Source organism: Tasmannia lanceolata, unplaced genomic scaffold, assembly GCF_043159265.1.
Source record: "Tasmannia lanceolata isolate RefF3 unplaced genomic scaffold, GAP_Taslan_0.1 ptg000005l, whole genome shotgun sequence".
In the NCBI taxonomy this organism is placed as follows: domain Eukaryota; kingdom Viridiplantae; phylum Streptophyta; class Magnoliopsida; order Canellales; family Winteraceae; genus Tasmannia; species Tasmannia lanceolata.
In genome coordinates, this window is record NW_027518682.1 from 14,898,658 (window position 1) to 14,925,170 (window position 26,513).

The 26,513-nt window shown below is 39.2% G+C and overlaps 1 protein-coding gene and 1 pseudogene across 11 annotated transcripts; one reads left to right on the forward strand and one right to left on the reverse strand.

The window, feature by feature from the left end:
* The first annotated feature begins 3,179 nt into the window (after nucleotides 1-3,179).
* On the forward strand, nucleotides 3,180-7,636 carry LOC143877638 (ABC transporter F family member 4 pseudogene; annotated as a pseudogene). Of its 2 annotated transcripts, XR_013250690.1 has the most exons (3): nucleotides 3,180-3,336; nucleotides 4,203-6,839; nucleotides 7,172-7,636. The product of XR_013250690.1 is annotated as an ABC transporter F family member 4 pseudogene, transcript variant X2 (transcript). The 2 variants fall into 2 exon arrangements; XR_013250689.1 differs by lacking the exon at nucleotides 7,172-7,636 and having other exon boundaries at nucleotides 4,203-7,108.
* A 14,098-nt stretch (nucleotides 7,637-21,734) lies between these two features.
* LOC143877639 (zinc finger CCCH domain-containing protein 53-like) lies at nucleotides 21,735-26,045 on the reverse strand. 9 transcript variants are annotated; one of them, XM_077379805.1, is made up of 10 exons: nucleotides 25,555-26,045; nucleotides 24,281-25,370; nucleotides 23,947-24,138; nucleotides 23,654-23,839; nucleotides 23,476-23,564; nucleotides 23,172-23,387; nucleotides 22,945-23,077; nucleotides 22,551-22,736; nucleotides 22,364-22,450; nucleotides 21,735-22,208 (listed from the first exon to the last, which is right to left on the reverse strand). In XM_077379805.1, exons 2-9 carry the CDS (start codon nucleotides 25,279-25,281, stop codon nucleotides 22,417-22,419), a joined length of 2,037 nt encoding a protein of 678 aa, XP_077235920.1. In that variant the 5' UTR covers nucleotides 25,282-25,370; nucleotides 25,555-26,045; the 3' UTR covers nucleotides 21,735-22,208; nucleotides 22,364-22,416. The 9 variants fall into 9 exon arrangements, with proteins under 9 accessions (XP_077235920.1, XP_077235922.1, XP_077235919.1 ...); XM_077379807.1 differs by having other exon boundaries at nucleotides 23,660-23,839; nucleotides 25,555-26,043; XM_077379804.1 differs by having other exon boundaries at nucleotides 22,387-22,450; nucleotides 23,172-23,390; nucleotides 25,555-26,041.
* Nucleotides 26,046-26,513: the final 468 nt, after the last annotated feature.

The following is a 26,513-nucleotide window of genomic DNA, read 5'->3' on the forward strand; positions in this document are numbered from 1 at the left end:
CCAATGTTCGAGGGTGCATGACTATAAAACTGTCTAGTAACTAATCCTTGTTGAGGGCGAGTGGCAAGTTTATAGACAGGAAGAAAAATCGATTGAGGAAAAGAAGAGAAAAAAATGTTTGGAAAAGGAAGGAAGTAGAGAGTCGTAAGCTAAGCAATATTTAGTTCGTTTTATGAAAATACCCCTCCTTTAAGACTTAGTATAAGAAATATTTTGAGGGTATTTTAGTAAAACTACTTCGGATTGTGACTATCCATCGGATTTTTTCGCCATTTCTTGATCACGATCCGAAAATTTTTCGGATCTTATGAAGAAGATCCAAGATATGTCTATGGATCCTTCTAATGTGCCTAGATCATGTCTATTACCGTCGGATTCAGACTATCCATCAGACCGTCCGGGTCCATTGACACCCACTGGATCATCCCAAGTGATTTGATTTACCTTGATTTTGACGGTGATAGCGAACATTTTCAGCAGCTCAGTTGTGAAGTTTCAAGTTTGTGACAAGTCATTCTTAGAGCTTACGGTGCATATCAAATGTTGTTATGTCTTGCAGACTTGCACCAAGGAGCACCATTATCAATCTAATCATAGCTTAAAAAAAAGATTTTAAGGTTTCAAGGATTTAGTTTTCTTCTTCCGAGAGAGAGAGAGAGAGAGAGAGAGAGAGAGAGAGGGAGAGGGAGAGGGAGAGACCTTAGCTGATTATTCTATTATCAATAATTCCCATATTCGATGACAGGAGATACTCAAGGGGTGAATCAATTACAATCTATGACAATAAGATTCCTGCATGTAAGAAGGAAAATAGGGATGAATCAATTTCAATCTATGACAGTAAGATTAATCTAAATCGCCTTACTTTCAAACTTACTATTTTCAGTAGATATATTTTTACTTTTTTATTAAATAAAGACTTACTATTTTTAATAAGTACTTACCATTTTTAATAATCAAACATTAGTAAAAAACAAAAGGAGAGAACAAGCTCCGAAATTCATCGAACTCAAACACAAAATTTAAACTTTCATCCCAATAAAATAGGAGTTTTTATATAGAGTAAGCCCTTATAGTCCCGTATTTCTTAAAATGTACTGGACCACACCATAGGAGTATCTAAACCGTCCATGTGATGGGCCACAAGCTCCAAAATTCATCGAAGCTCAAACACAAAATAAAACTTTCATCCCAATAAAATAGCTTCTCCTTTCGGGGAAAGTCTCGATTCACAAGTAGGGGTGGCAATGGTACAGTTTCAGCTCGGTTTGACCCCCGAACTGAACCGAAATTTGAATCGGTTTGGCTTAACCAAACCGAAACCGAATTTTTGGTTTGGTTTTCTACTCGGTTTTGGTTCAGTTCGGCCAATTTCGCCACCCTTGGAAATCGGGGGCAACCTGTTTAGTTTGACCCCAAACCGAACCGAACCAAACCGATCTTCAGTAGATCTTCTGTAAACCGAACCGAAATTTGAATCGGTTTAACCAAACCGAAACCAAAATTTCGGTTCGGTTTCAGGTCGGTTTCAGTTGGATTCGGCCAATTTTGCCACCCCTACTCACGAGTATTTATACAAAAAACTTCTATTAATTTTACAGAGATTAGAAGTCCTAATTTTAATCAAAATAGAAACTCCTCAGCATAAGTCAAAACTAAAATTCGTACAGAAAGTGGGCGTGTGAAATGACTAAAATAGGTGGAGCAAGTTTGCTCAACATCTTTTGCCTAAATTCTTTTCAATTGTCTACCTATATCTTCCCACTCTATCCCGTTTATCCGGTGTATTTTCGTCCCTTCAACACTGCTTTTCCCTCAGGGCCTGTTCACTTGCTTTCTTAGCCAGGAAAATAAAGGAAAATTCCGCTTGTTTACCCAAGAAATTGAGTTTGGCGCTGTTCTCTTGGTTTCACTCGAAACCCAAAAATCAGATGTGGTAATGACGTGGGAAGTCTTACTTTCCCGTAGAGGCTGGATTTCATTTCCGATCGAAGTTGAGAGATTTCGTTTCTTTTCTCAAAGGCCCTGTTTGGATTGCAGGAATTTCTTGGAAAAGTATGAAAAGAATAACTTTTCAGGGATTGAACCTCTAGCTCAATGCTCAAGGCTTTGTTATGCAACCCAAAGGTCCACCAAAAAAAAATAAAAAAACTTTTTTAGATTTTTTTTTTTTGCTTTTCGAATATAATTTGAACTAAAGTAGTTACGATTTTATTTACCTGGACCTTCAATTTATATAATGAAATTCATCAAAATAAGCCATAGTCACATAATTTTCCTCTAAATTGTAGAAATAAAAAATTTCTAAGAAAAAAAAATTCTAGAAGAAATGTTTTTCCTCAATCCAAACAGAACCTAACGGCTATGTGTCGTCAGCCAAGGGAGTTTTTCTCATGAAATATTAGTTTATCAAGTGGTGGAGGGATAAGGAGGCTGGGAGAGGGAGACAATCGAGAGGCACTTAGTGAGGAGAAGGCGAGAAGTGGTTGAAAACAGGGAAAAGAAAAACTCTACTCGGATTTCAAAATAGAGTTTTTATTTTCCTTATTTCCCAGCCACTTCGCACCATCTCCTCACTCATGGCCTCTCAATTCTCTCCCTCTGCCACTCTTCCAACTCCTCTCCCAGCACATGGTAAGCTAATATTCCATGAAAAAAAAATCATGGATGCCAACACATGGCCTTTATGGTGATACTATTATAGAATATAAATACCTTGGATTTGATCATGACCTTACTCCAGGCAATTAAGAACTTCAAACAATGAGATTTTATGATTTTGGCCTTTCCTGATGCATCTTTATCACGACTCACGAGGGCTCATATATGAAATCAAGACCGTTGATCTTGTAGATCATCATGATGGGACCCACATTATCTTGACCTCATCCTGAACTGACTACTAGTGTATAAGACAATGGACTACAAAATTAACGCCTAAACAAAAATAAATAAAAATTAACGCCTATACTAGACAAGAAGGATCAAGGGCTTAGGATCATCCAATCAAATTGTACCCAACGGCATGTTGGCCAGAATTATGCTCACCCTTAAGATCAACGGATCAGATCAGACACACAAGATACAAGTGGGGCCCAGTAATTTTATGTTATGAAAGTGCCTAACAAGAGAAATTATATGGTGAATGCATATGTAAGTCGGCACTAGCTGTACCACAAAACAACCTTGATATTTGGTTCAGAACTTACCTAAAGGCAAAAAGTCGGGCTTCTTTTTTTCTAGCCCACGCGAGGAAGAGAAAACCTAGGCCCAACCTTCGGAAGTTCATCTTCTCCGGCAAGACTACCCTTCTCCGGCGAGACTACCCAAAGCAAGGTACCTTTCCTTAGCCTCTCTCTCTCAGTCTCTATCCTTTTTTTCGTCATTTTTTTTCATTTCTGCAAATGGGGTTTCGGAAATGGGTCTCCATCTTCAGATTTTTACGGTTTCTCGTCAAATGGGTCTCCATCTGCTAATGGGGTTTCAGAAATGGGTCCCCATCTTTGGAAATGGGTTTGCAAAAAAGGGTTTCAGAAATGGGTTTGGAGAAATCGGTTTGATAAATGGGTTTCAGAAATGGGTTTGCAAAAAGCTTCTTCGATCTTGTGAAATGGGTTGCAGAAACCCTGTTCGATCTTTTTATTGGGTTACAGAAAACCTCTCCTAACTTGCGTTTTTAGGGTTGCAAAACCCATTCTCATTTTTCGTATTTAGGGTTTCAAAAACTCTCTTTGATCTTCACATTGATCTTAAGTATGTGCTGGAACCCATTTTTGGGGCTGCAAAAACCCTCTCTTTATTGATATTGATCTTCCATTTTTAGGGTTGCAAAGAAAATGGGTTTTTAGGTTTTGAAGCATGTCTTGATAAAAAGCTGGATTTGCAAGAAAAAAAAAAAGGGTTTCGGATTTTGTGGTGTTTATTTTGGCTATGTTACAATAGGATTTGGATTTGATGGGGTTTCATGTCTTATTTGGCTTTCCTTTTTTTGGGGTTTTTCGAGTTTCCCCTTTTATCTATTGAATTTGGGTTTGAGATCTTGAGGTTTTGGAAGTTTTTTTTTTGGGTTTTTTCTTGCGATTGGGGTTTTTGGAGTATATTTTTGGTGGTTGAATGAATTATTGATGGTTGTGGTTGTATATTTTGGACTATATTCTCGGCAAGTGAACAGGCACAATAAACGTTTTCTCTGGATTTTCCAGGTTTTCCTGTGTAAGTGAACAGCCGCAGGATTTCTTTTCCAGCACAGTTTCTTTTCCTTTCCTTTTTGCCACGTCAGATCCCTTTCCTTTCTCGAGAAAACAAGTGAACGGACCCACTGCCGACTCCAGCGTTCCACCTGCCCACGCCTTCCTTTTACGTGTAAAAAACTTTTCTACGCCTTTCATCCAAATCCCGCTAAAGTCATCCCACTCGTGCGCTAACTTTACTTTTTATTGAGATCGGTTCTGGATTGGGCTTCGATTGAATTGGGTTCCGTCTTCTTAATTCTACATCTTCTGGTTTCATTTCTCTAACTCTCTCCCTCGTGTAACGTCTGTTCACGCAATCTTTCCATCTCTGGTCTCTCCTCGTCCTCCCAAATCAAACTCAAACCCTAACCAGACTTTCGTTTCCATATCTCTGCAATCCAAATCACCGTTCTTCCAAAAAATGGGAAAAAAGAAGACTGATGAGAGTGGGCCAAAGCCCAAACACACCAAAGACTCCAAAGGAGGAGGAGGAGGAGGAGGAGAACCCAAGAAAGAAAAGATGTCTGTTTCAGCCATGCTAGCTAGCATGGACCAGAAAACTGAAAAACCCAAAGGATCTACATCTAAGCCCAAGCCCAAGCCCAAAACAAAACCCTCTTCTTACACAGACGGAATCGATCTCCCACCCTCCGATGAAGAAGAAGACGAAGAATCCAAATCCGACGGGGCAGATGACGCTTCTACAAAACGAGCAGCCTCATCAAAATCCCTCCAAATTTCTACAACTGATAAGGAGATGAAAAAGAGAGAGAAGAAAGATCAAATGGCGGCCCACGCCGCCGTGGTGGCCCGGAAAGAAGCCCTGAGGGACGATCGTGATGCGTTCACGGTCGTGATTGGGAGCAAGGCCTCTGTTTTGGACGGTGAAGATGAGGCTGATGCTAATGTTAAGGACATCACTGTTGAGAATTTCTCAGTCTCTGCTCGCGGAAAGGAGCTTCTGAAGAACGCGTCTGTGAAAATATCTCATGGGAAAAGGTATGGCCTTGTGGGTCCTAATGGGAAGGGGAAATCTACTCTTTTGAAGCTTTTAGCTTGGAGAAAAATCCCTGTGCCAAAAAATATTGATGTGCTTTTGGTTGAACAAGAAGTAATTGGTGATGATAAGTCTGCGTTAGAGGCTGTTGTGTCTGCTGATGAAGAGCTTATGAAGGTTAGACGAGAGGTGGCTTTGATTCAGAACTCATCTTTAGAAGGAGAGGATGCGAATGATGATGGGGATGATGGGGAGAAGCTCGCGGAGCTTTATGAACAATTGCAAGTGATGGGTTCGGATGCGGCGGAAGCTCAGGCGTCGAAGATTTTGGCGGGTTTAGGGTTTACTAAACAGATGCAGGTGAGGGCTACTAGGTCTTTTAGTGGTGGGTGGAGGATGAGGATTTCGTTGGCTAGGGCACTCTTTGTTCAGCCTACTTTGCTTTTGTTGGATGAACCCACAAACCATCTTGATCTTAGGGCGGTTTTATGGTTAGAAGAGTACCTTTGCAGGTGGAAGAAGACTTTGGTTGTGGTTTCACATGATCGCGATTTTCTCAACACTGTTTGTAATGAGATTATTCATTTACATGATGAGAAGCTACATTTTTATAGGGGGAATTTTGATGATTTTGAAAGTGGGTATGAGCAGAAACGCAAGGAGATGAATAAGAAGTTTGAGGTTTATGAGAAACAAGTGAAGGCTGCGAAGAGGACGGGTAATCGGGTTCAGCAAGAGAAGGTTAAGGATAGAGCTAAATTTGCTGCAGCTAAGGAAGCAAACAAGAGCAAGGCTAAGGGGAAGGTGGATGATGATGAGATACAGCCGGAGGCACCGAAGAGATGGCGTGATTATAGTGTGGTGTTTCACTTCCCTGAGCCAACTGAGCTTACGCCGCCTCTACTTCAGCTCATAGAAGTTAGTTTCAGTTATCCTAATAGGGAGGATTTCAGGCTTTCAAATGTTGATGTGGGTATTGATATGGGGACTAGGGTTGCGATTGTGGGGCCTAATGGAGCAGGTAAATCCACTTTGCTCAATTTGCTTGCTGGTGATTTGGTTCCTTCTGAGGGTGAAGTGAGGAGGAGTCAGAAGCTTAGGATTGGGAGGTATTCCCAACATTTCGTAGATTTGTTGACAATGGAAGAGACCCCAGTTCAATATCTTCTAAGGCTTCATCCTGACCAAGAAGGGCTTAGCAAACAGGAGGCGGTCCGTGCGAAACTTGGGAAATTTGGGCTCCCAAGCCATAACCATCTTACTCCTATTGCCAAACTATCAGGGGGGCAGAAAGCGCGAGTTGTCTTTACTTCAATTTCCATGTCTAAGCCCCACATCTTATTATTGGATGAACCCACAAATCATTTAGATATGCAGAGCATTGATGCATTGGCTGAAGCTCTGGAAGAGTTCACTGGTGGAGTTGTATTGGTTAGTCATGATTCGAGGCTAATATCACATGTATGTGAGGATGAAGAGAGGAGTGAAATCTGGGTTGTGGAAGATGGGACTGTGAGGACGTTCCCAGGGACGTTTGAGGAGTATAAGGACGAGTTGCAGAGAGAGATCAAAGCAGAGGTCGATGATTAATGGCGCGGCATTTGTCTGAGGTATTTATTGTTTTATTATATAATAACCAGTTCCTTCCTTTCTTGTATTTTTTAGGCTTTCGTCGTGGTGCTGCAACTCATCTAAAATATTGAACTCTATTTACATTGGCGGAAACTTAATACTGATGATTGCCAGTCTATATAAACGATATGAATAATTCATGTCTGTCGACCTTTGTTGTTGTAATTTGTGAGGCTTGTGTTTCCAAAGTGCGGAATCATAGGAAGTATAAACTTTATAATTTTGACAGAGAGGTTTTGTTTTTTCCTGCTTTTTTTTTTCATATTTTCTTGTCTGGTTTATATAAAAACATAAATCCAAAATCATGCAGGTGATTTCGGTTGGTTCAATCCTAATTTGTTCAGTACATTACCTTTTCACTTTATGTTCATTCGCGAGATCTAATTGGCATTGACATATCGGGGTACCTTTCACATCATGATGGAACAATGTCAACTGTGGGGCTAAATTGCTTCTAATGCTGGATGTACGACCTGTTGTTGTCTGTGATATGTTCCTTGAAAACCTGATGTGCAAGTAGTATTGACTGCTTATATTATAGTTTAACTTCTGGGTTGAGTTACTTAATCATTATCTGTAGCATGCCCCTCTGCATGTAACACTTAATTTCGTCCACTCGATCTCATTATGTAATTTCATAAGAACTGATAACATAATATTGAGGATGCTCTCCATTTGTAATGACCTGATGACGTTTAAGACAAGACATAAGTAATGTATACTGAAACGCGTCGTGCAAATCTTTTATTGTCTAGCGTTGGGTTTTATTTTTCAACTTCATAGTTCAATCTTCTCTATTTTGGATTGTCTGTGTAAACCATAGTTACTGGAAACTTCATAGTTGGATTGGAAGCTTACTTCAGAGGCCAAGTTATTCGTGCTTCCCAAATTTAGGGGAAGCATGCTTCTTACGCATTTCCTCTTGATTAAAAGTACACTTCTTATTTTTTCCTAAAATAGTATTTTCTCCTTTTAATAATACCGAAGGAGGTTATTTAAAAAAGAATATTTAAAACTTAAAAAATCATCTTAAGTTTCAAATGAAACTTATATACATCTATTTCCAAAAACTTAACATTAAATTTACATGGATATAACTATGAAACTATGAATCCCTAAAATTGGTAATTCTAATAAGTCACGAAGTCTTCTTTACTACTTGTAATCCTTACCTAATATTAACCCTAACCTACTGTAGCCTTACTCTTTCTATATACTTCTTGTTCATTTCCAATGTGTCTTATTACATGCTTCATGTTGACTTTGGATGATGTCCCATATGTTTTCTTATTACTTTCTTTAGAACTTTTCGCTTACCCTTTTTTTCTTTTCTAAACTACTCGCTTCCCAAATCGTTTCTCGTACATGTTCCCCACTCAAGCAACTATGGTCTAAACAAAGAAAATGACTGCAAATGCTTTGTGGGATTTTTTTGGTAAGTAAATTTCTATCAGATTACATTTTATAAGGGCGGAGAAGAAAATTTATGTAGTTAACAGCACTTGAAGCCTTCCTAAGTCATAACCTTTGATCTCTCCCAAACTCAATTTCTTTTAAATTTCAGTTCTATCAATATTTGTGGTTGTTTTGCTCCATTTTTGTTGTTGAAGCACGATTTGATTCCATTGGCTACACTAGATTGTGTCTAAATTCATTTGGCATCCATAATTTGTGATTTATGCCAATTTTCTCTATGTTGACAAGAAGTGGATGTGGATATGGCATGGAATTGGTGCAATTTCAATCAGCAAGATTTTATTTGATCTAATGCTTCATATGGGTAAATTGATGCATATGATTTACATTGACCACAGCCGGGTGAATTAAAAATCTGGTTTAAAGTAGAGCAAACAACAACCAAATCCAATTGGAAGGTGGTGATGGTTTAAAAGACCAAAGTTCGATGAAGACTGGTGAAAATTAGTGAACTTATGTGACTGAGGAGCACGATGAAGATTAAGCCTTTAGCGAAAAATAGTGGAGGACGATCGATTGTAGAGATCCTTGTAAGATGCAAGTGATTGGAGCAGCAAAATCTTGGTCATCTGGGCCCATACGGTTTGGGCAAGTCCTTAGTTTAGTGTTGTCATTGCATTTCTATCCAAAGATCTCCAATTAAGGATATTCAGCAACTTTGGAAATAAAAACAATATTTTTCTAATTCATTCCGGTTCTCTTATTCAATACTTCAATTTAAAACTATATGCTTCCCAAAATAGATGTCCTAATGTTAGAGGCATGATGGATTACCTTTAGTTTTTAGCTGTTCTGCTCAAACATGCACGAAGTCGCATGATATTTTTCTAACAGCCACAAGGCAAGGACATTGTTACTTTCACTGTTATCTCAAGCGGACATTTGGGATCATATCTTGGGAACTTTTTGAATAGCCAAACTAACGGGAAATCATGTTATCATAACATTCTGCAATCTTTTGTGGCCAACCAAAAAAGATGATGTGGCCCTTCTTTTGTTTGAAGAATCTCCCTCGTTTTTCAATGGATGTCAACTATTGGGTTGCTTAGTACCACCGAATGTTTTCCACCTATCAAGAACCTTGCCTGGTTACAACTAGTGGGCTTTTATGCATCAAAGCAGGTCTAGAACAAATATAATGTTAGAGTTTCATATGTCGTAAGGGTGTTTTAGTATTTGTAAGTTGTGAGTATCTAAGTGATGTAATAGCCTTTAGTTGTTAAAATGAGAATTCACGCTCCATGTTTTGGGCATCCTTAGTCTTCTTCTTACAAAATTTACATGGTCTAAAAAAAGGAACGGGATGAGATTACCTTTTGAGGAGTATTCAAGAGGTAATCCTGGCCCGACTGGAATTGGTGGAGTGGTGAGTGACGATATAGGAGATATGGTCCGCTTGTTCTCCGACCTTATAGGCATCGCTAATTCGAACGGAGCAGAAATCAAGGACCTCCTTGAAGGGCTTAAGCTTCCCCCTTGAAGGACTTAAGCTTATTTTTGAGAATCCAAACAGGAAGGTGTGAGGGTTGAAGGTGACCTGGCAAACGTGTCATTGCATGGGCTAATAACAAATATTTGGGCATGTTGCAAAATTGTGATATTTGTGCTAGGATTGATATTTCTTTGTACCACCTCACTCGTTCAGCTAATGCCATGGTGACGACCTTGAAAAAGTTGATTCATTCAGGGATATGCTTATTTGTTTTAGACTCTTATGGCATCATTTGATTATCTCTATTTTATTTCGTTGTTTTTTCTGAAAGTGATGGGGTTGCCTTGGTCCTAAATCCCCCTGGGTTTTTTAATATCTTATCTTATTAAGGAAAAAATGTTGCACTACAATCTTATTTTCTCCTCATTCGTAAGGTAAGCTTCATATTATTCATCTTTCATTCCAAAACCCTAATCTTCCCAGCTCTCCGATTCAAAATTCAACAGCCCTAATTTTCTTTCTTCCATTCAAATTCATTTGATCAAAAACTCTAGTTCACATCCTTTCAAAAAAAAAAAAAACTCTAGTTCACATCTTTTCTATTCCTCATCATTTGAAACCCTAATCCCCTTCTTCTACCCTTCGAAAATCGTCATCATTCCTCTCTACCATTCAAATGCCCAAAATTCTTTTTGTCATAGTTCGAAACCCTAAAAAGGTGAGATCTTCAAATCACCAACCTTCACTCTCTTTCCTTCAAAACCACCTATTTCCTATATCTTTTTTTAAAACCGAAAAGTTACCATCTTTTTTTAATGATGAAATTTCATTATTGCAACGGCACCAATGACTGAGATGGTCAAACAAAAGCAATGCAAAGGAGGAGAAGAAAATGGGAAATACAATCAAAGAAAAATACAACTATGGAAAGAACGACAAATGAGAGCAATCTGGAATCCAAAACATCCTCAAGGAGGAAAATGATCAAGTAACAATATCTCCTAGTCTACCCTTGTACGAGCATATCATCAGAGTTCCAATTTCCAAACATGTCGAAACTCTATGATGTGTCCCTCCATCGTATCCAGGATCTTCTCTACAACATGCGTAACTGATAACTCTCTTTATGGGAAGCCACATTAAAGAGTAGCGCGATATGGTGAACTCCTTCAAGCCCACTCGGGTCGATTTTTGGGAATTCGGGTTGAGCTTGTACCATAAAATAGAGTCGAGTTCCTGTTGATTCCTGTTCGTTTTTAGCAAATGCTCAGCCCGACCTATCCCAATTTTCCCACTACTCAAGAAAGGACTAAATCAGATAATTCCTTATTTGTTAGACACACTCGATAAGGTATGACACTCATCTTAGTTTATGTCGACGATATAATAATTACTGGAAGTTGAAAAAGAGAATATGAAGCAAGATTTCAATACGAAAGATCTTGGAGAATTGTGCTACTTCCTCGATGTTGAGATTAAGTAGACCAAGGAAGGGGTCGCAATGACCCAAAGAAAATGTATTGTACATCTGCTGTTTGCTATAAAATGTAATTAGTAAGGAGGGGGAGAAGATAAAGATCCTTATGTATTGTAGTATGGCAGGTGTGCTCTTTCTCCCTTTACCTTCACTAGACCTCATATTACATTTGCAAGTCTGTCAGCATATGGGTAAACGACTGCTTCTTAGTCAACTCGGTTAGCTTCCTCTGCTCCGGTGGTGGGACAACCATTGATGCGGACAAAGGCTAGGTAATGTCTCTCCAACTAGCTCTACCCCGGTCACTGGGTCAATAATCGGCCCGGTGGTTCTTCGACTGGAACCGGAATAGATCTTGGGCGAGGTGGTGGTAGGGAAGCTGCTAGTACTAGTATTGAAACCATAAGGGGCGTTTACGCTGGGACTGAAGCTTTGATATTTTAGTAGGTAAATTAACGCCTCAGACATATGCATGATCCCATAGAGGAGCATTTATAGACAACAAAGTGGATTATGAGATGCATAAGCGGAACTATGGGTTATGGCTTATTTTATGAGAGGTGTCAGGACAAAGATTAAATTCTGATGCAGTCTGGTTAGGAGATCTAGACACCATACAATTGGTTATAGTTTTTTGTGTTATGGTGAATGGATGTTTAGTTTTCTAAGGTAGCAAGATGTGTAGGACAATAGCAAGGTCCAGTGCAGAGGTAGATTTCAGGGCCATGGCATCCATCACTTTGATCCGGCAGCAGGGAACTTTGGTGTCATTTCCAATTCTGATTGAAATCTTGAAATTGGTTGCTCGAACCCGGGTTTTGTGGTTTGATGGGCATAATAATCAAATATAAATGGTCGGCCAACGTTGATTTGTCCCTTGGATTGGAGCTATTCCGAATATGAATCATACGTCACTACATTGTTCTCAGGGATTAGCAGAATCGAAATAGTGATATACTTGGGTCATCTCAATGGGTTCAGAAACCACTTCTTTTTCTGCCAAATCTTGATTTCGTTTTGCTTCTCGCAGTCGTTGATCCTGGTTGTGACAACCCCCTTTATTAGGTCAAGAGGCATCTCTCCATCCCCTCAATTGATTTATCCATTTAAATTGATGAAAGGGCAGGGTGCTTTGTGTAGCGAATCAAAGTTTTCATCAAGGTTTTAAATTTCGGTTTTGGTGGAAATGTAAAAATAAGTTAAAAATTTCGGTAAAATTAGGCTGGAAAGTTTGGCCGAAATCATGTATATGAATGGTCGCATAAGTCTTAGGTTTTCCGACCTAATGTCATATGAAAGACATCTGGTACTCTCAAAGATGAAATGGAAGCCTTAGCAGTAGATCCCAGGGTTGAAAAGACTGGAATGCCTAGAACAACCAACATCAGAATCACACATCCAAGCGTAATAAAGGAAACGAGAGAATCTCTTGAAACGAATTTTCACAACAAGAGACGAGAAACGTCTAAAATTAGGTTAAAAATTTTGGTATTTTTAAAATTTCCATGGAAATGTTTAAAATTTCGGTGGAAATGTTGTGTAAATAAGGGTGAAAAACTTGAGGGATTTGAGCAAAGGGATCAGTCATGGTACTTGAATCAAACCCTTTTCTTTTTATCATACAGTCTGTTAGAATTTATCGACGGGTTTTAGAATCCATATTTTGGTAACCTCTGACGGTGGGGGTTGTTATGTGGATAGTTATGTTGCTATTGAGATTTCGAGCAACCTTCTGCGAAATCCATTAAAAATTCAATTCCCGGTGAATTTCGTTTCGGCCTTGGCTGAAACTGAAATATTTCGGCCGGAACTTTATGAGCAATTGCAGATGATGGGTTAATTTTTGCTCGAAATCGGTGAATTTTTAATGCTTCGGCGAAATCCATTAAAAATCCAATTCCAATTCAGTTAGTTGGGTTAGTTGGGTTGGGTTGGGTTAGGGTTGAAGTAATGTTACTTCAGGTCGGTCTAGGCTTAGCCTTAACCTGGCCTAACCCGGTTCGAGTTGCACCCATGGCTCCTTCGTTGCGAGGCTTGCCACCTCAGCTCTAACACTTCGCAAGGCATCAAGGACGTCCTGCAGCTACTTCACATCATGCCACGTTCTATCCATGGTTTGAAATTTCAGTTTCGGGATGCTTTTTGGTTCTCACCAAACCAAAATTTCGGCCAAAATCCAATGGAATCAATTAAAATCTCTGTTCTAAAAGGCGGCCGCCCAGGCCGCTTAGGCGCTAGGCGTAGAAAAAACGCACCGCCCAGGCCCTGGGCGTTATTAGGCGGCCGCTCAGGCGATGAGACGACCGCCCAGGCCCTGGGCGTTTTTGACTTTTTGTTATTATTTAATGTTTTGTGCTTATGCATAAAATGGTTTGGATTGTTATGTATTCAAGCATTTGTATTTTATATAAAAAAATGCAAGATATTATGAAAATATATTAATAAAAAAAAAAAATGAAAAACGCCTCAAAACGCCTGGGCGGTTTGGGCGCTGGGAGGTCAGTCAGCCGCCCAGCTCCGCCCAGCGCTTTTTAGAACATTGATTAAAATAATATTTTATCTCGTACAAAATTTCTGTAATTTTGGCCGAAATTTCGGGAAAATATTAAATAATGAACAGACCATCTCAATAAAATAAAATAAAATAAAATAATGAACAAAATCGAGATTTTTGGTTGAAATTCCTTTTAACAACGAAATTTCGGGATAAACGAAATTTTGGTCGAAATTTTCTAACGTTTCGGGTATACCCAATTTCGGACCGAAATTTCGGATTTCGGTTTGAAATTTAAAACCATGGTTCTATCTACTTGGGCATGATCAACGGTAGATAGTGGATCCATGACCAAGCTGTGGTAGAGGCAGGTTGTGTCAGTGAAGCCCTAACCTCATTGGCAACTACTTCTGACCAAGCTCAACCGTAGACATGTTTTAAATTTCCACCAAAACCAAAACGAAACGACTGAAAATGTTTCCATTCCCATCTCCATTGAAACAGCACTGAAACCAAAGTGTTAATTGCATTAGTTACATACTATATCAGTGTGTGTTACATAATTATATTTTGATGAATTGTATGATGAATGCGGTTTATGTATTATGTATAATTAATTATATAAATTATATATGAAATGTGACATGTATTGAATTATCGGAATGCGGTGTTCAATGTTACTAAACTGTTATGCATGGCTATCTTTCTTATGTGATGGTTTCTGTGTGTGTATTTGTTCTTATTCAAGCATTTCTTGAAGTTTCTTCTTAAAATTCTATCAGTTGCATTTGTTTCCATACGCTCCCATGATTTTACTCGATTTCCAAAGAAGTTTTCAATCGAAACCGAAATGTTTCCATTTCCATTGCGACCAAAACTGAAATTTCAAACCTTGACCATAGATGCAAACTTGCCTCGTTAAACGATTCAAGTTCGGTTTCCACACCAACCAACCCAAAAAAAAAGTATAAGTTTCAGAGTTCTACTTCCCTCTTTGTTGACGACAAGGATGGCGATGGTCAATGAATAAACATAGGTTTCATAGAAGTGCAAATGAGGAATTGGAAAAGCTTTAAATGGGGGAGGAGGCTACAATTTTCGAAAGGTTTGAGACGCAGATTCATGATGACTATTCTGTATAATGCAATACTAAGCTACATATTTTAAAATAAATATAGAAACCACCATATTTAGTGATTGTTGCAGAAAATTTGGGGTAAACATGAAAAAACACAAACTTGATTGAGTTTATTGTGTTCTTGGTGGAATCATTGTACTAGAAATTAGTGGTAGGAGCCAACAGAGATTCTAGAAGAGCTCAAGCTTTGAGGTGAAACGGCACCTTGGATATATAGATTCCTACCACCAGGCATGGTTTTAAATTTCGACTGAAATCCGAAAGCGGCAACCGAAATTTAAAAATTTTGGTCGAAATTATAAGATTTACACCTAAACCGAAATTTCGTTTTCGGCTGAGGCCGAAATTGAAACCTAAACCAAAATTTCGAACCTTGCCACCAGGGCATTGATCGGTTTGGTGAAAATTTACTAGCCTATAGGAATTTGAGTCTGTTGAGAGCCTTTAAAGAATGCTTAGATAAATTGTTAGGATGGATAGCGTCAGTGATCAGGAGGTTAGCCCTAGGCCCTATGAGCTCTTGATTATAAAGGAATGCGTTTTTTGACATCTAATCAGATTCGTTGAGATAAATTGTGGCTTGAGCACTGGACTAAACATTGCTTTTGGAGTGATAATGACTGCTGCTCTCTTGATGATAGGTTTGGTGGTAGAGCTTCCTACCTTGACTATGTTGTGGGTACATCTAAATCTAGTGACGAGCTATTGTGTTCAATTAAAACAAAATGATGTTTTGTTGAGGCATGCAACCTTGGAGGTGGGGGCCTCTGTGCATTGATCCTAACTGTCATATTTGTTTGGCCCCATTGTAGATGTGCCAAGCCTCAAATGCCCACACCCAACCATCGAATGATGCTAACCCCTGCTTGGTTGCTTGTAATTGGATGGTATAAAAAGAAAAAAAAGGAAGAGATGGTCGTAAGGATTGTCTAATGAGGAAGATCTTTTCATTTTCAGTGTAGTAGGCCGATTTATAATTGATCTCACAAGATGAAAATCTTGAATCATTGGATGATGGCTCCCGTCGATTTTAGTCGCTGAAAGCCTGAAACACTAATTCCTATTTACATTTTCTTTAATCTTGCAATATAAAAGAACCCTACTGTAATGGGGAACAACTCCCATGTAATAACAGCTTAGTGATTTTGTTGAAAACGGAACCTACTGAGGTCACATGCAGGTGTGTTTAAGAAGTGCCTGTATCAAATGATATTAATGTATAATAATAAAATATTTATGCGGTTGTTGTGCTTATAAAAAAAATAGAATATGTGGATTTGAAAATTACAGGAGTGGAGCCCTGTGAGATTCTTGCTCAGTGGGGATGTGACTTGTTGCAGTGTGAAATGTTGAATAATTCTTTGCTGAATTTCTACTGGCCTATTACTTGGTCTATAAAGTCTTAGAAATCACAAATTAACATTTGAAATTTCTTGGGAAGAATGTATTCTTTACACCTAAATTATTTAGATGAGATCATGGCGAATTGTTAAATGTGTGTGAAGATGGATGATATAATCTTATATGCAAATGATTTTGAAGTTAAATATAACTATTTTCAAATAATGGTTATAGAAGTTTTAGAGATGATATAATCAACGGCTTATTCAGAGGTCTTGATGTCCCATTTCGATCAAATTTAAATTAGGGAGGTAATAAATCCGTCATCATGTTGACGGCATCTAGTGGCCTCATCTCTCACCTCCTATTTCTTTCAATCACATTGATCACACGGCTACAATGACCCATCTCTGAAAAATTCATCGCTAAGGCTCTTGCCGTCGAGAAATCCGATGGTGATCGGATCATCATCGAAGTTGCACTGAGAGCAATGAGGCCCACCTCAAAGCGAACAGCCATGGCCTCTGGGACACAAATGGGATAAAAGGTTTCCGATTTGGTTCTTTTGATTGATGATAACACTGTTTCTCAGGTGAAGACACTGGAGAACTCGGCCCCCCTGAACTTACTATTGCTTTTTGTCTTTTATATTCTTTGATTTGATTTGAATTTCATTTGGGTTTTCAGTTATGGGGCTATTTTGATTGTTTTGCCAATGATTCTTACGAGTTTTGGTTCAAGTGGGTGTTCAATTATGGTACCAGTGTCATTGTTCTGACATCATTATTATTGAGTTATAGTTTGGGGTTTCAACAGTGTTTTGGTTATGGTGTGTGTTAGACCGTAATGGGGCAAAAAAAGGTGAAGCGTTATGGCAACCTGAAATGGGTAATTTTCGAGCTCAAGGTGTTACCTTGAAGAGGGAACTTAAAAAGAGTTTAGAACAGAAAATATTTTTGTATATAAAATGAGGTTGCATGGATCGAGCAGATAAGAAGTGAGCATAAATAAGAGGTTAAAAAGAGAGAATCTTCTACCAGTTGTTACCCGTAAGGTTTTTTTAGGATAGAAACTATTCAGAGTCACGTGCCTACCAAGGGAAAGGAAGCCTCATCACCTTGGGATCTCGTGAAAACAGAAAATCTGTGTTTTGTTGGCCTCATGGTGATGTTCTTCCCTTGTCTGTAACTACATTTGATTATAATAGAAAACAAACAGAAACTTGGATATGAAATAGAATAATGATGAAGAAAACACAGTGGTGGATAGTGGGGGTGGTCTAGTCTTACGATCCCAAGAGATAATTTCCCATTTGATTATATAGTATGCTGTGACATTGTGACTGTTCTTTGAGGGCACATGGAGTTGCACATGTAACAATAGGACTCTGACAAGCCAAAACCACGCTTGGAATCTCCTGTCCTTTTGATGTTGGGAAAGGAAAAAGCCTTCTTTTTAATTGTATAGTAATTAGTTGTATAATAGTAGGGCCTATTTCTTTTTTGTTTTTTAAAGATTTTTGTTGTTTTTATAGGGATTTGCTAGCCACCTTCGCTCCCATCATTTGCAATTGCATGTGATCATGTGATAGTCATTTATGTTGACTTTTTTTCAGATTTGTCTTATTCATTGACGTGGTGCAAACTAGATGGGGGAAGTACGTTTCTGCAAAGGTGGCTAGCAATAATAATCATGCGGGTTAAGGTACTAAGTTTTGAGGAAAAATTACTGGAAAAAGGCTTCAAGTTAGAAAAACTATGAAAAAAATACGGAAAATGTACCTCTATAGAAAAATTATGAAAAAACTATGAAAAAAATGCATTAAAATATGAAAACTAAGGGAAAAAGGCATAAAATAAAATGTTCTTTCACTTCTCTACGGGCACCCGCGGGTCCACCCAGACCGGGCCAGTACTGGCCGGGTGGACCCGCTGGTCGTTTTCAAACTGGTCACAAATGAGTGACCTGGACCCAGAAATTTAGGGGGGGGGTTTCGACCCGCAGGTCCGGGTTACTTCTTGCCAGGTCTAAATGGAACTACGTTTAGGTTGTGATGTCTGAACCCCTCATAGATTGTGATGTCAACTAAAATAGTGAACCCCGCCTGTATACTGATCTACGATCTACTAGTGGGTTTTGGATGGTCGAGTAACTGAAACAAAAACCCATCAGGCCTTATCTAAAATAATGAATTACATACGAGTGGACTGCACATAGAGGGCATAATGGTCAGAAAAATAATAGATGCCATGATTTGTTATTGGGGTCTGAATGACCCAATGATAAAAGGACAGCAGAATCCATGTATGGTATGAGTAATATACTTACTGGGACCTACTTGCGAGGACTAACTACAAAAGAAGAATGGACCCGACATGTATATTTATTGTTGATTTAGTAGTGGGAATAAGATGGAAGGCTTTAGTGGCCGAAGGTCAATAAAATCTACACATCGGTAGGGGTGTAAACTGATCGAATTTGAAGCGGATATGGCTATATCCGAATTCGATTACAATGTATATTATCCGAATTCGGATTCGGATTTGACTGATATTTAATATATATTACCGAATTCAATTCCGGCGGATATGATTCAAATTCGGATATTATCTGTATCCGTTTATCCTGTAAATTTGAACATTTTATTGCACTTTATCTTTCTTCTCCGCCTTACTCCTCAAATGAATTTTCTAAACCCTAAAACCAGACCTCTACCTTCACTTCTCAAAATTAACTCTTAAACCCTAAAATATATGAGATCGTCTTCTTTCTTTTAAGCCAAAGCCAGACAGAGAGAAAGAGAGAGAGGCGGTGGCGATGGATGGTGTTGGTAGTGGTCTTTGGGTTTTTTTTGTTTGTTTTTGTTTTTGTTTTTGGTGTATATGATGGAATGGGCTTGGGCTTGGGCTATTTTGAACAGGGGAAGGGGGAGTGCTGATAGTGGAAGATGAAGAGAAATGGGGATGGAGATAGGGATTGGGTTAGAGATGGAGGTGACTGGCGGTGATGGAGGTGGCCGTGAGAAGGTGGAGAGGGGCGGCGGTGGATTTTGGTGGGGGTTGGGGGCACCAAGGAATGCCAGAAATGATGTCTCGGCCTCTTTTTTTCTCCTCTCTCTTGCTTCTCCTTGCAAACCTTAGAAGTTCCCTCTTTTAATTGCATTTTATATAACCCTAAGTTGAAATATTGATCCAAGCCGTCCATCAATGAACTAGATGGCCTTTTTGCTTTAGAATTCTCTAGAAGCTATGCCATCTTCTTTCAATCACCATCATCCATTTGTCGCTTTCATCCTACAGCTCACATTTGTTGCTTTTATAAAGAAGTCATTTCAAACTCCAAGAATGCCCTTAAAATGAGACATTTCTTCATTTCCCACCCAAAATACTTTCTGTTTTTTTTTTCTAAAAAGAAAATTCACTTATTTTTTAGAAACTAAAAATAAATATTATTAATAATAAATAAAAATGAATTACTTCTCGGATTCGGATGTTAAACGGATCGGATATACCATTTACCAGATTTACATCTGCTAAGAGCTGGATATCTCATAAACGGATTCGGATAATATCCGCTTGAAACAGATTCGGATAATATTCGTTTTAAACGGATTCGGATGCGGACGGTAATCAAATTTTTGAATATCCATTTACACCCCTACACAACGGCTACTAATCTTATCTTTCTTTTATTATTTAACTAGCTATTAAAGGCTGTTACCCAGAACGCTCTCAGCAGCCAAATTATAAAAAAAGAGAGACAAGATGAGGTCGCCCGATTTTCAAAATATGATAGTACTAGTAAGTAGTAACCCACATGGGATTTGCTGGGGACCATCGTGGAAAGGCATTTTGCAGGTGGCTGTTTGATGTGAGAGCAGCCATCTGAGATGAATTAATTGAATAAGACAAAATCTGCTGTGTTGCTGCTCTCACAAGCAACAGCCAGCCACGAAATGTCTTTCTGAGAAGGCCCCCAGCAAATCTGAACCAACATATACTGTGATAAGTTATATACTAATTACTAAGAACCAAATGTTTTCCAGCTCTTTCCAGAGCTGGACAAATTTTAAGACAAAAAATAGGCACTTTCTTTTCTAAATAGAAAGATCTTTTTCCTTGTGCAACTAAACAAAAGGAAATAATTAAACTTTGGAAAAGGTTTTACTTTCCACCACATTCCTACCAACCAAACGGCCACATTTTGTAACTTTCTATGAGAATGGGCGTAAGCTTTTTCAATCTCTAATCAGTGTTGTGAGGGGGAGTGGGAATCTCTGCACACAGCTCGAAATAAATAAATATTAATAAGAAAAAGCAGGCTGAAAAGACGGGAGGAATCATTGGGATTCATTCATTATCATGTAGATAAAAAAATAAATAAAACTTATATTTGCATGTAGTTACACGATGTGGTCGGTAAACACATGAAATAACATGTCAAACAAATTAAAATTGGGAGGTCAAAACACTAGTCTCGTTGGTGTGGAGAAAATGAGATGAGACATGTAACCCCCACCCGTGTCCAAAACGCAGAGCAGTGACTACAGCTGACAACCATACACTTGTACTCTCTTTCACGTGACTGCTCAGCTTCAGCTACCCTTGGGACCTTTCTGTTGAATTTTGAGAATCGATTTGGGGTGTGAAAATGATTATTAGAGAGAGAGACCATCTCCCAAAGTGAAGTGGCAGATGCACTTTTTCTTTTTCATCGGGTAATAAAGTTACAGGTGAATGCCTTTTTTATCTACACACATTGGGACGTTAAAGGTAGAGAGAGAGACAGAGAGAGAGAGCTGTAAAAATCAGGGCATGGCACTAGGATGGCACCATTAAAATGGCTTTTAGTATTTAAAGAGAAAAAGAGCCAAGATTTGAAACAGACGAGATTGGTGTTGTTTCAAAACAAGAGAGAAAGCAAAGGAAATCATGCAATCATCCAAGCATGTATTCCATCTAGTGATGATACATTCACCCTTTTTAAAAAACTTGGGACAGCCTCCTCTAGTGCATTTATGACTACTCTCTTACACTAGAAGGGGCTGTCGCGAAAATATCATTTCCCCAAAAATAAAGGACATCAAAGCTAGATGAAGAAAGATAAAATTTTCCTTTTCCAAAGATGCCCTACTTGCTTACTTGGGAAATCAAGGCAAGATCCCCAAACAATCCTAACATGCACATTTCTGTACAGTGTCATGGACTTAATTGGTGTGGGGTTGGGCAGGGTCCCACACCCTGCCAATCCACTTCAGAGGGAGAGGGGTTTCTTTCAAAGGGATAAAATATTAATATAAATACAAAAGGAAAATGAAAAGGAAATTATAAGGGAAAGAGAAAGGGAGGGGGGGTGACTGGGTGTGGGCCCATCCTGATTGAATTATAATCAACCACTTTGCCCCAGCTCAATGTCAGCACCCATGTGACTCCCCATAAAAATAACCGATAAAGAAAGGGCACCGTGACAAAAGAAAGGAAAAAACAAGAACAAGTAGAGAGATAGAGAATAGGGGTGGAATCAGATAACTCATAATTTTTTTTTTTGCCTTTTATCCATTTCAAATCTGTTGTTTCATCTGATGGAAGAGTTTCTCTATGTTTGTAAATAACAAAGGTTGGCGTGGAAAATCCTGTCCGTGTTGGGAACTATGAGCTTTTCTTTCCCCTTTCTCGTGTCTCGCAGTTATATGCTCTTTTCTACTCTTTTTTCTTTCTTCTTTTTCATCTGCCTCAGCTTCTGCTACTACTGTTGCTGCACACATGCTTCTCTTTCTTCACAGATTACCTTTCTTCCAATGACCCACGAGTTGGTAAAGAAAAGGGGAGAACTAAAATTACAAGAGCCTAGATGTTATTTCTCAAAAGAGAAAGAGAAAGAAGGATAACCATGCCCTTCCGAAATCAGTGATTTGTCTGTATGTATGCATGTGTATGTAATATGTATTGATGATGTCTGCTTTCAGTCGACCTATTATACTGGTAAGTATCTGCAAAAACAAACAAACAAAAAAACAAAGGAAAATGAAACCATTGGATAAGTTTTTTACTTATGTAGTACTTTGAAATTCTCCTTCATTTTCTTCTCTATTTAACTTTACTAATCAACTTATGCCAAGGGAGTAGAGGAAGCTAATTAAACTACCCGAGTAAGAAGAAGACAATCACCCCTAATTGCAAGCAGGCCATTTGTGTCACCTACATTCCTATGGCTCCATGACCAGATGAGAACCTGAAAACAAACAAAACCCACAAAAAAGCTATTGGATATGGCATGAATTTTTGAAAGAAATGCGTCTAAATTCCACCCAAGTAGTACTAATGAAGTATACCTGGGCATCTGGTAGAAGCATGATTTGAAAGAAGCCATGTCCAATGTTGATGTTGCCGGGAATAAAGAGGAACCAATTAGGTTATTAGAAGAAGTAGAAGAAGAGCTCTCTACAGCCTCAGAGAAAGAGTCCCCAATAGATTTGGTAGGAGAAGCAAAAGGACTATCAGGGAGATTGTGCTCCAAACTAGTAGAAAGGAACAGAAAAAGAGAAAAAAACAAGAGACCAAAACGGAATTCAGCCAGTAGCTAAAACGGGACTAAAACTAAAACTAAATCTAAAGAAACAATCATCTAGTTTTTACTTTTTGTGCCTTTTCTTTCCCTTAAGCATTAATAACTACTTAACATTACTGCGTAAGAAAAAAGAAAGTCTGGTGAGTAGTCCTTTTTACCTTTCTTGGAAATCAATTTCTTCATGAGGCCTTTCCTCAATACCAATGTCATTGCCACTTAATTCCTGACCAAACTGTTCATGATTGTGTTGTTCAGATGGAGGAATAGTCTCAACGGGACTCTTGCAGTTCTCTACACCACAAAATTTCAAATTTCCTTCACATGAGTACATTTTTTGTTTCGAAATTTTTGAGTGAGTTTCAGAAAGAGTGAGAATAAGATTCACCTTCTAGGGCTTCTGGGCTGCTCCGATCAGATGGAATGGTTGAGTGATTAAATGGGTCAGGAGAAGGAAGGGGGCTCGATAGAGTTCGCTTTTTCACGTCGAGTAGTTGTAGACCCATCAATCTTCTCCCTTGGAGTTCTATTGCTTGTTGTAAATCAGCCTCAGCCTCTAACTTTCTCCTAAGTAGAGCTTCGTGGGAGTTGTAGAACATCCTCGCTCCTAAGCCAAAAACCCAACTGACATTAGTACCAATATAATGTTAATGATGAGCCTATGCTAATTTCAAGTTAGAATAAAAGCTTACCGAGTTGAAGGTCATAGGCCTCTCTAGAGTCGAGACTAGTAGGAGTCGTACATGCAGAAAAATCTCCCCTCTCGGTTTGCTGCTGCTTCCTACGAGACCAAAGAGATATCATATCATTTTTTGCTGTAATCTCACGTACATAGCAAAGATGAGAGGGAGAAAAAGAAAGAGAGAGTGCCTGTACTTGTCTGGGATTTTTCCCTTCTCCTTGTAGGGCTTGACAAGAACCCGAGCATCACATACAAAATGTGGGTTACCCTTTGCAAGGATGAGTTTCACAGTCTCCGGGTAAACAAAGGTTACAAACCCAAACATTCTCTTCTGCTGGTATGGAATCCTCACGTCTTGTACTGGTCCGTAAATGCTTCAACACAAACAAAACAAACCCTTCTATCAGTAAAAAAAAAAAAATCAATCTTCATAACAAAAAAATAAATAAATTAAAGACGACCAAGAACCCATTTCATATACCTGAAGTAATTGGACACATCTTCTTCTCTAAAAGTGCTATCAGCCGGAAAAGTAAGATAAATCTGCCTAGATCCTGGGTTTATCATCCCTCCCCCAATTGAAAAATCATTCCTTTCCATCCTCATAGATCTAGTACTAAATTTATGCGAATCTTCCCCTAGCATCAAGGCAGCCGCAGCTCTGCATAATTCACTAATTCAACAGTAAGAGAGAGAGAGAGAGAGAGAGAGAGAGAGAGAGAGAGAGAGAGAGGCAGGTCCAAGTCTAAATAAAACACTAGGATCAATCCCAATTCAAGGTAGAAGAGGTGCAATAGTAGAGTTTTTTTTTTCACCTTTGGGTGTCATTTTGGAGGAGAAAATTCATGCACTTTCCGGCCGTGGCATAAGGGAAAGAAGCAGAGGTAGCCATGAGCTGAGACGCGCTCCCTAACCTCTGGCTCTTAGATCTCAGAAGCTCTTGACACTGCTCCACCACATCGAATTTTCCAGCCCCGCCGACCACTGGATCCGCGGTGGAATCAGGTAATCCATGCAAGAACCTACAGCTACTCCCATTCTTACAATACCCTCTAGCAAAATAAAGACAAGGTTTCCACCCAAACCCGCCGCCGGAATCCGAACCCAAACAGATATCGGCAACAGAACAGCTCCGGCGATGGCCGTTGGCGCCCCAATTTGCGGTGTAAGGGAAGAGCATGCCCTCGTTGGTGTTCGGACTTCGACCTTCAGGGTCCGGATAGAACAAATCGGACCCAGTTTTAGGTCCGATAGGATGAGGATGGATGGGATTAGGAGATGAAGCTTCGTTGAGGAAAGAGAGCTGATCTTGGAGCTGAAACTCGTCGATTAGATCGCCACCGTAGAAAGAAGATGGGGTTGAGGCAGAAGAAGAAGAACCCATGTGGATACCGTTGATGTTAGGGTAAGAGGAATTGTTAGGGCTGATTAACTCGTCTTGAGTGGTTTGAAAATCATTGTGAAAAACTGTGGAAGGAGAAAGAGATGTAGTAGTCCAAGAAGATGAGGAATAGGGTATAGTAAGGCCAAGAAGGCGAGATGATGAAGAGTTTTGGGTTTGTCTAGTGGTGGATATGAAAGGAGAAGAGGAAGGAGTAGTGGGTGTTGAAGGGTTAGTTGATGAGAGAAGGCCTAGTTCTTTTTTGGCTTTGAAGATGAGAGAGTGAAGGAGAGTTTCAGGACCAAAGGCAAGTCTTATCATTTCCTTCTCTCCATGGTCTTGGATTAGAAGAAGCCCCATGATTTTTGAGGCATTTTCAGGATCTAAGCTTTGGATCCTAGAGAAAACTATCCTAGTAGCTTCATAGGCATCCATGACAACAACAAAAAAAAAAACCCTCTCTCCTTCCACAAAACTCTAACTTCTTGATGTGTATTACTCAAACCCCAGTTGCCCTGCTACATCTGCAGAAAGAAAAAAAGGCAAAAAAACCAAGAAAAGTATTAAGTTTTCAGAGCTTGTTACAAAGGAGGAAATAAAGAGAAAGGGGGAAAAGGAGAAGAGAGAAGAGAGAGGATGGATAGATGCCTACTGCCCTTCTCTTCTCTCAAATTAAATTTTTATCTGCTTCTTTCTGAGTAGACTCACCAGACTACAGCTAAAAATTTAATCTCTTTTTCTTCTTCTATCTGATCACTGCACTGTAGAACAGAAGCAAAGGGATCCATTAGATGACAGGTGGTCCTCCTTTTCCAAGGAAGGAGAGAGGGTGGAGAAGTATCTCTCTGTTAGTCATAAGTCATAACTCAAACGAAGGCCTCTCTGCCAACTACAGTAGGGCTCTGCAGGCTAAGGAGTGGCTTAGATGAGTCTTGCCTTTGTGGGTGATTTCTATACCTCTCTTTTTATGTCTCTGTACCCTTTAACCTTCTCCTCCTACTCTCTGCTAAAAAACAGTCTCTCTAGATCTAGATCTACTTCAATTACTCCACGTTCCCCTTTACCCATACGGTCAATGCTCTCCCCCTCACACTTACTAAATTCCCCTCCATCTCCATACGTTGTTATTATTATATAATAATAACAACACAGAGAGAGAGAGAGAGAGAGAGAGGATGGATCTTGTGTTTCTCTCTTCTCCCTCTGTCGTTTCTAGGATACCCCACAAGTAAAAATGACTGCTGCCTCTCTATGAAACACATTTACTTATCTTCTCTTTATGGGTTTTTACCCTCTCCCTCTCTCTCTCTCTCATGTGTCTAGTCGCACTACTGTGATTGTTATTAGCAAGAAAGACGAGACAGAAAAAGTGGACCCTCTCCCACGTTGGCCTTAGGGAGAGAGGTCTCCCCTTTCCCTGCAATCGCCTCGGAGGGATCAAAAGCCACGTCCTCGTCTTTTGGTGCTCCCTCACCCACCCTCTCTCTCTCTCTCTCCCTCTTTTTTCTCGTTTGTTACAACTATATTTTTTACGAGATCAAATCAGTTCAAAATAATTACGCCGTAAATCTCGTTTCACTTTTACATTTTTTTAGTTTTACAAACATGTTTGGGTCCCACTTCTTCATGACCATTCCACCCTGTAAAGTCCCTCCCCCCCCCTCAGA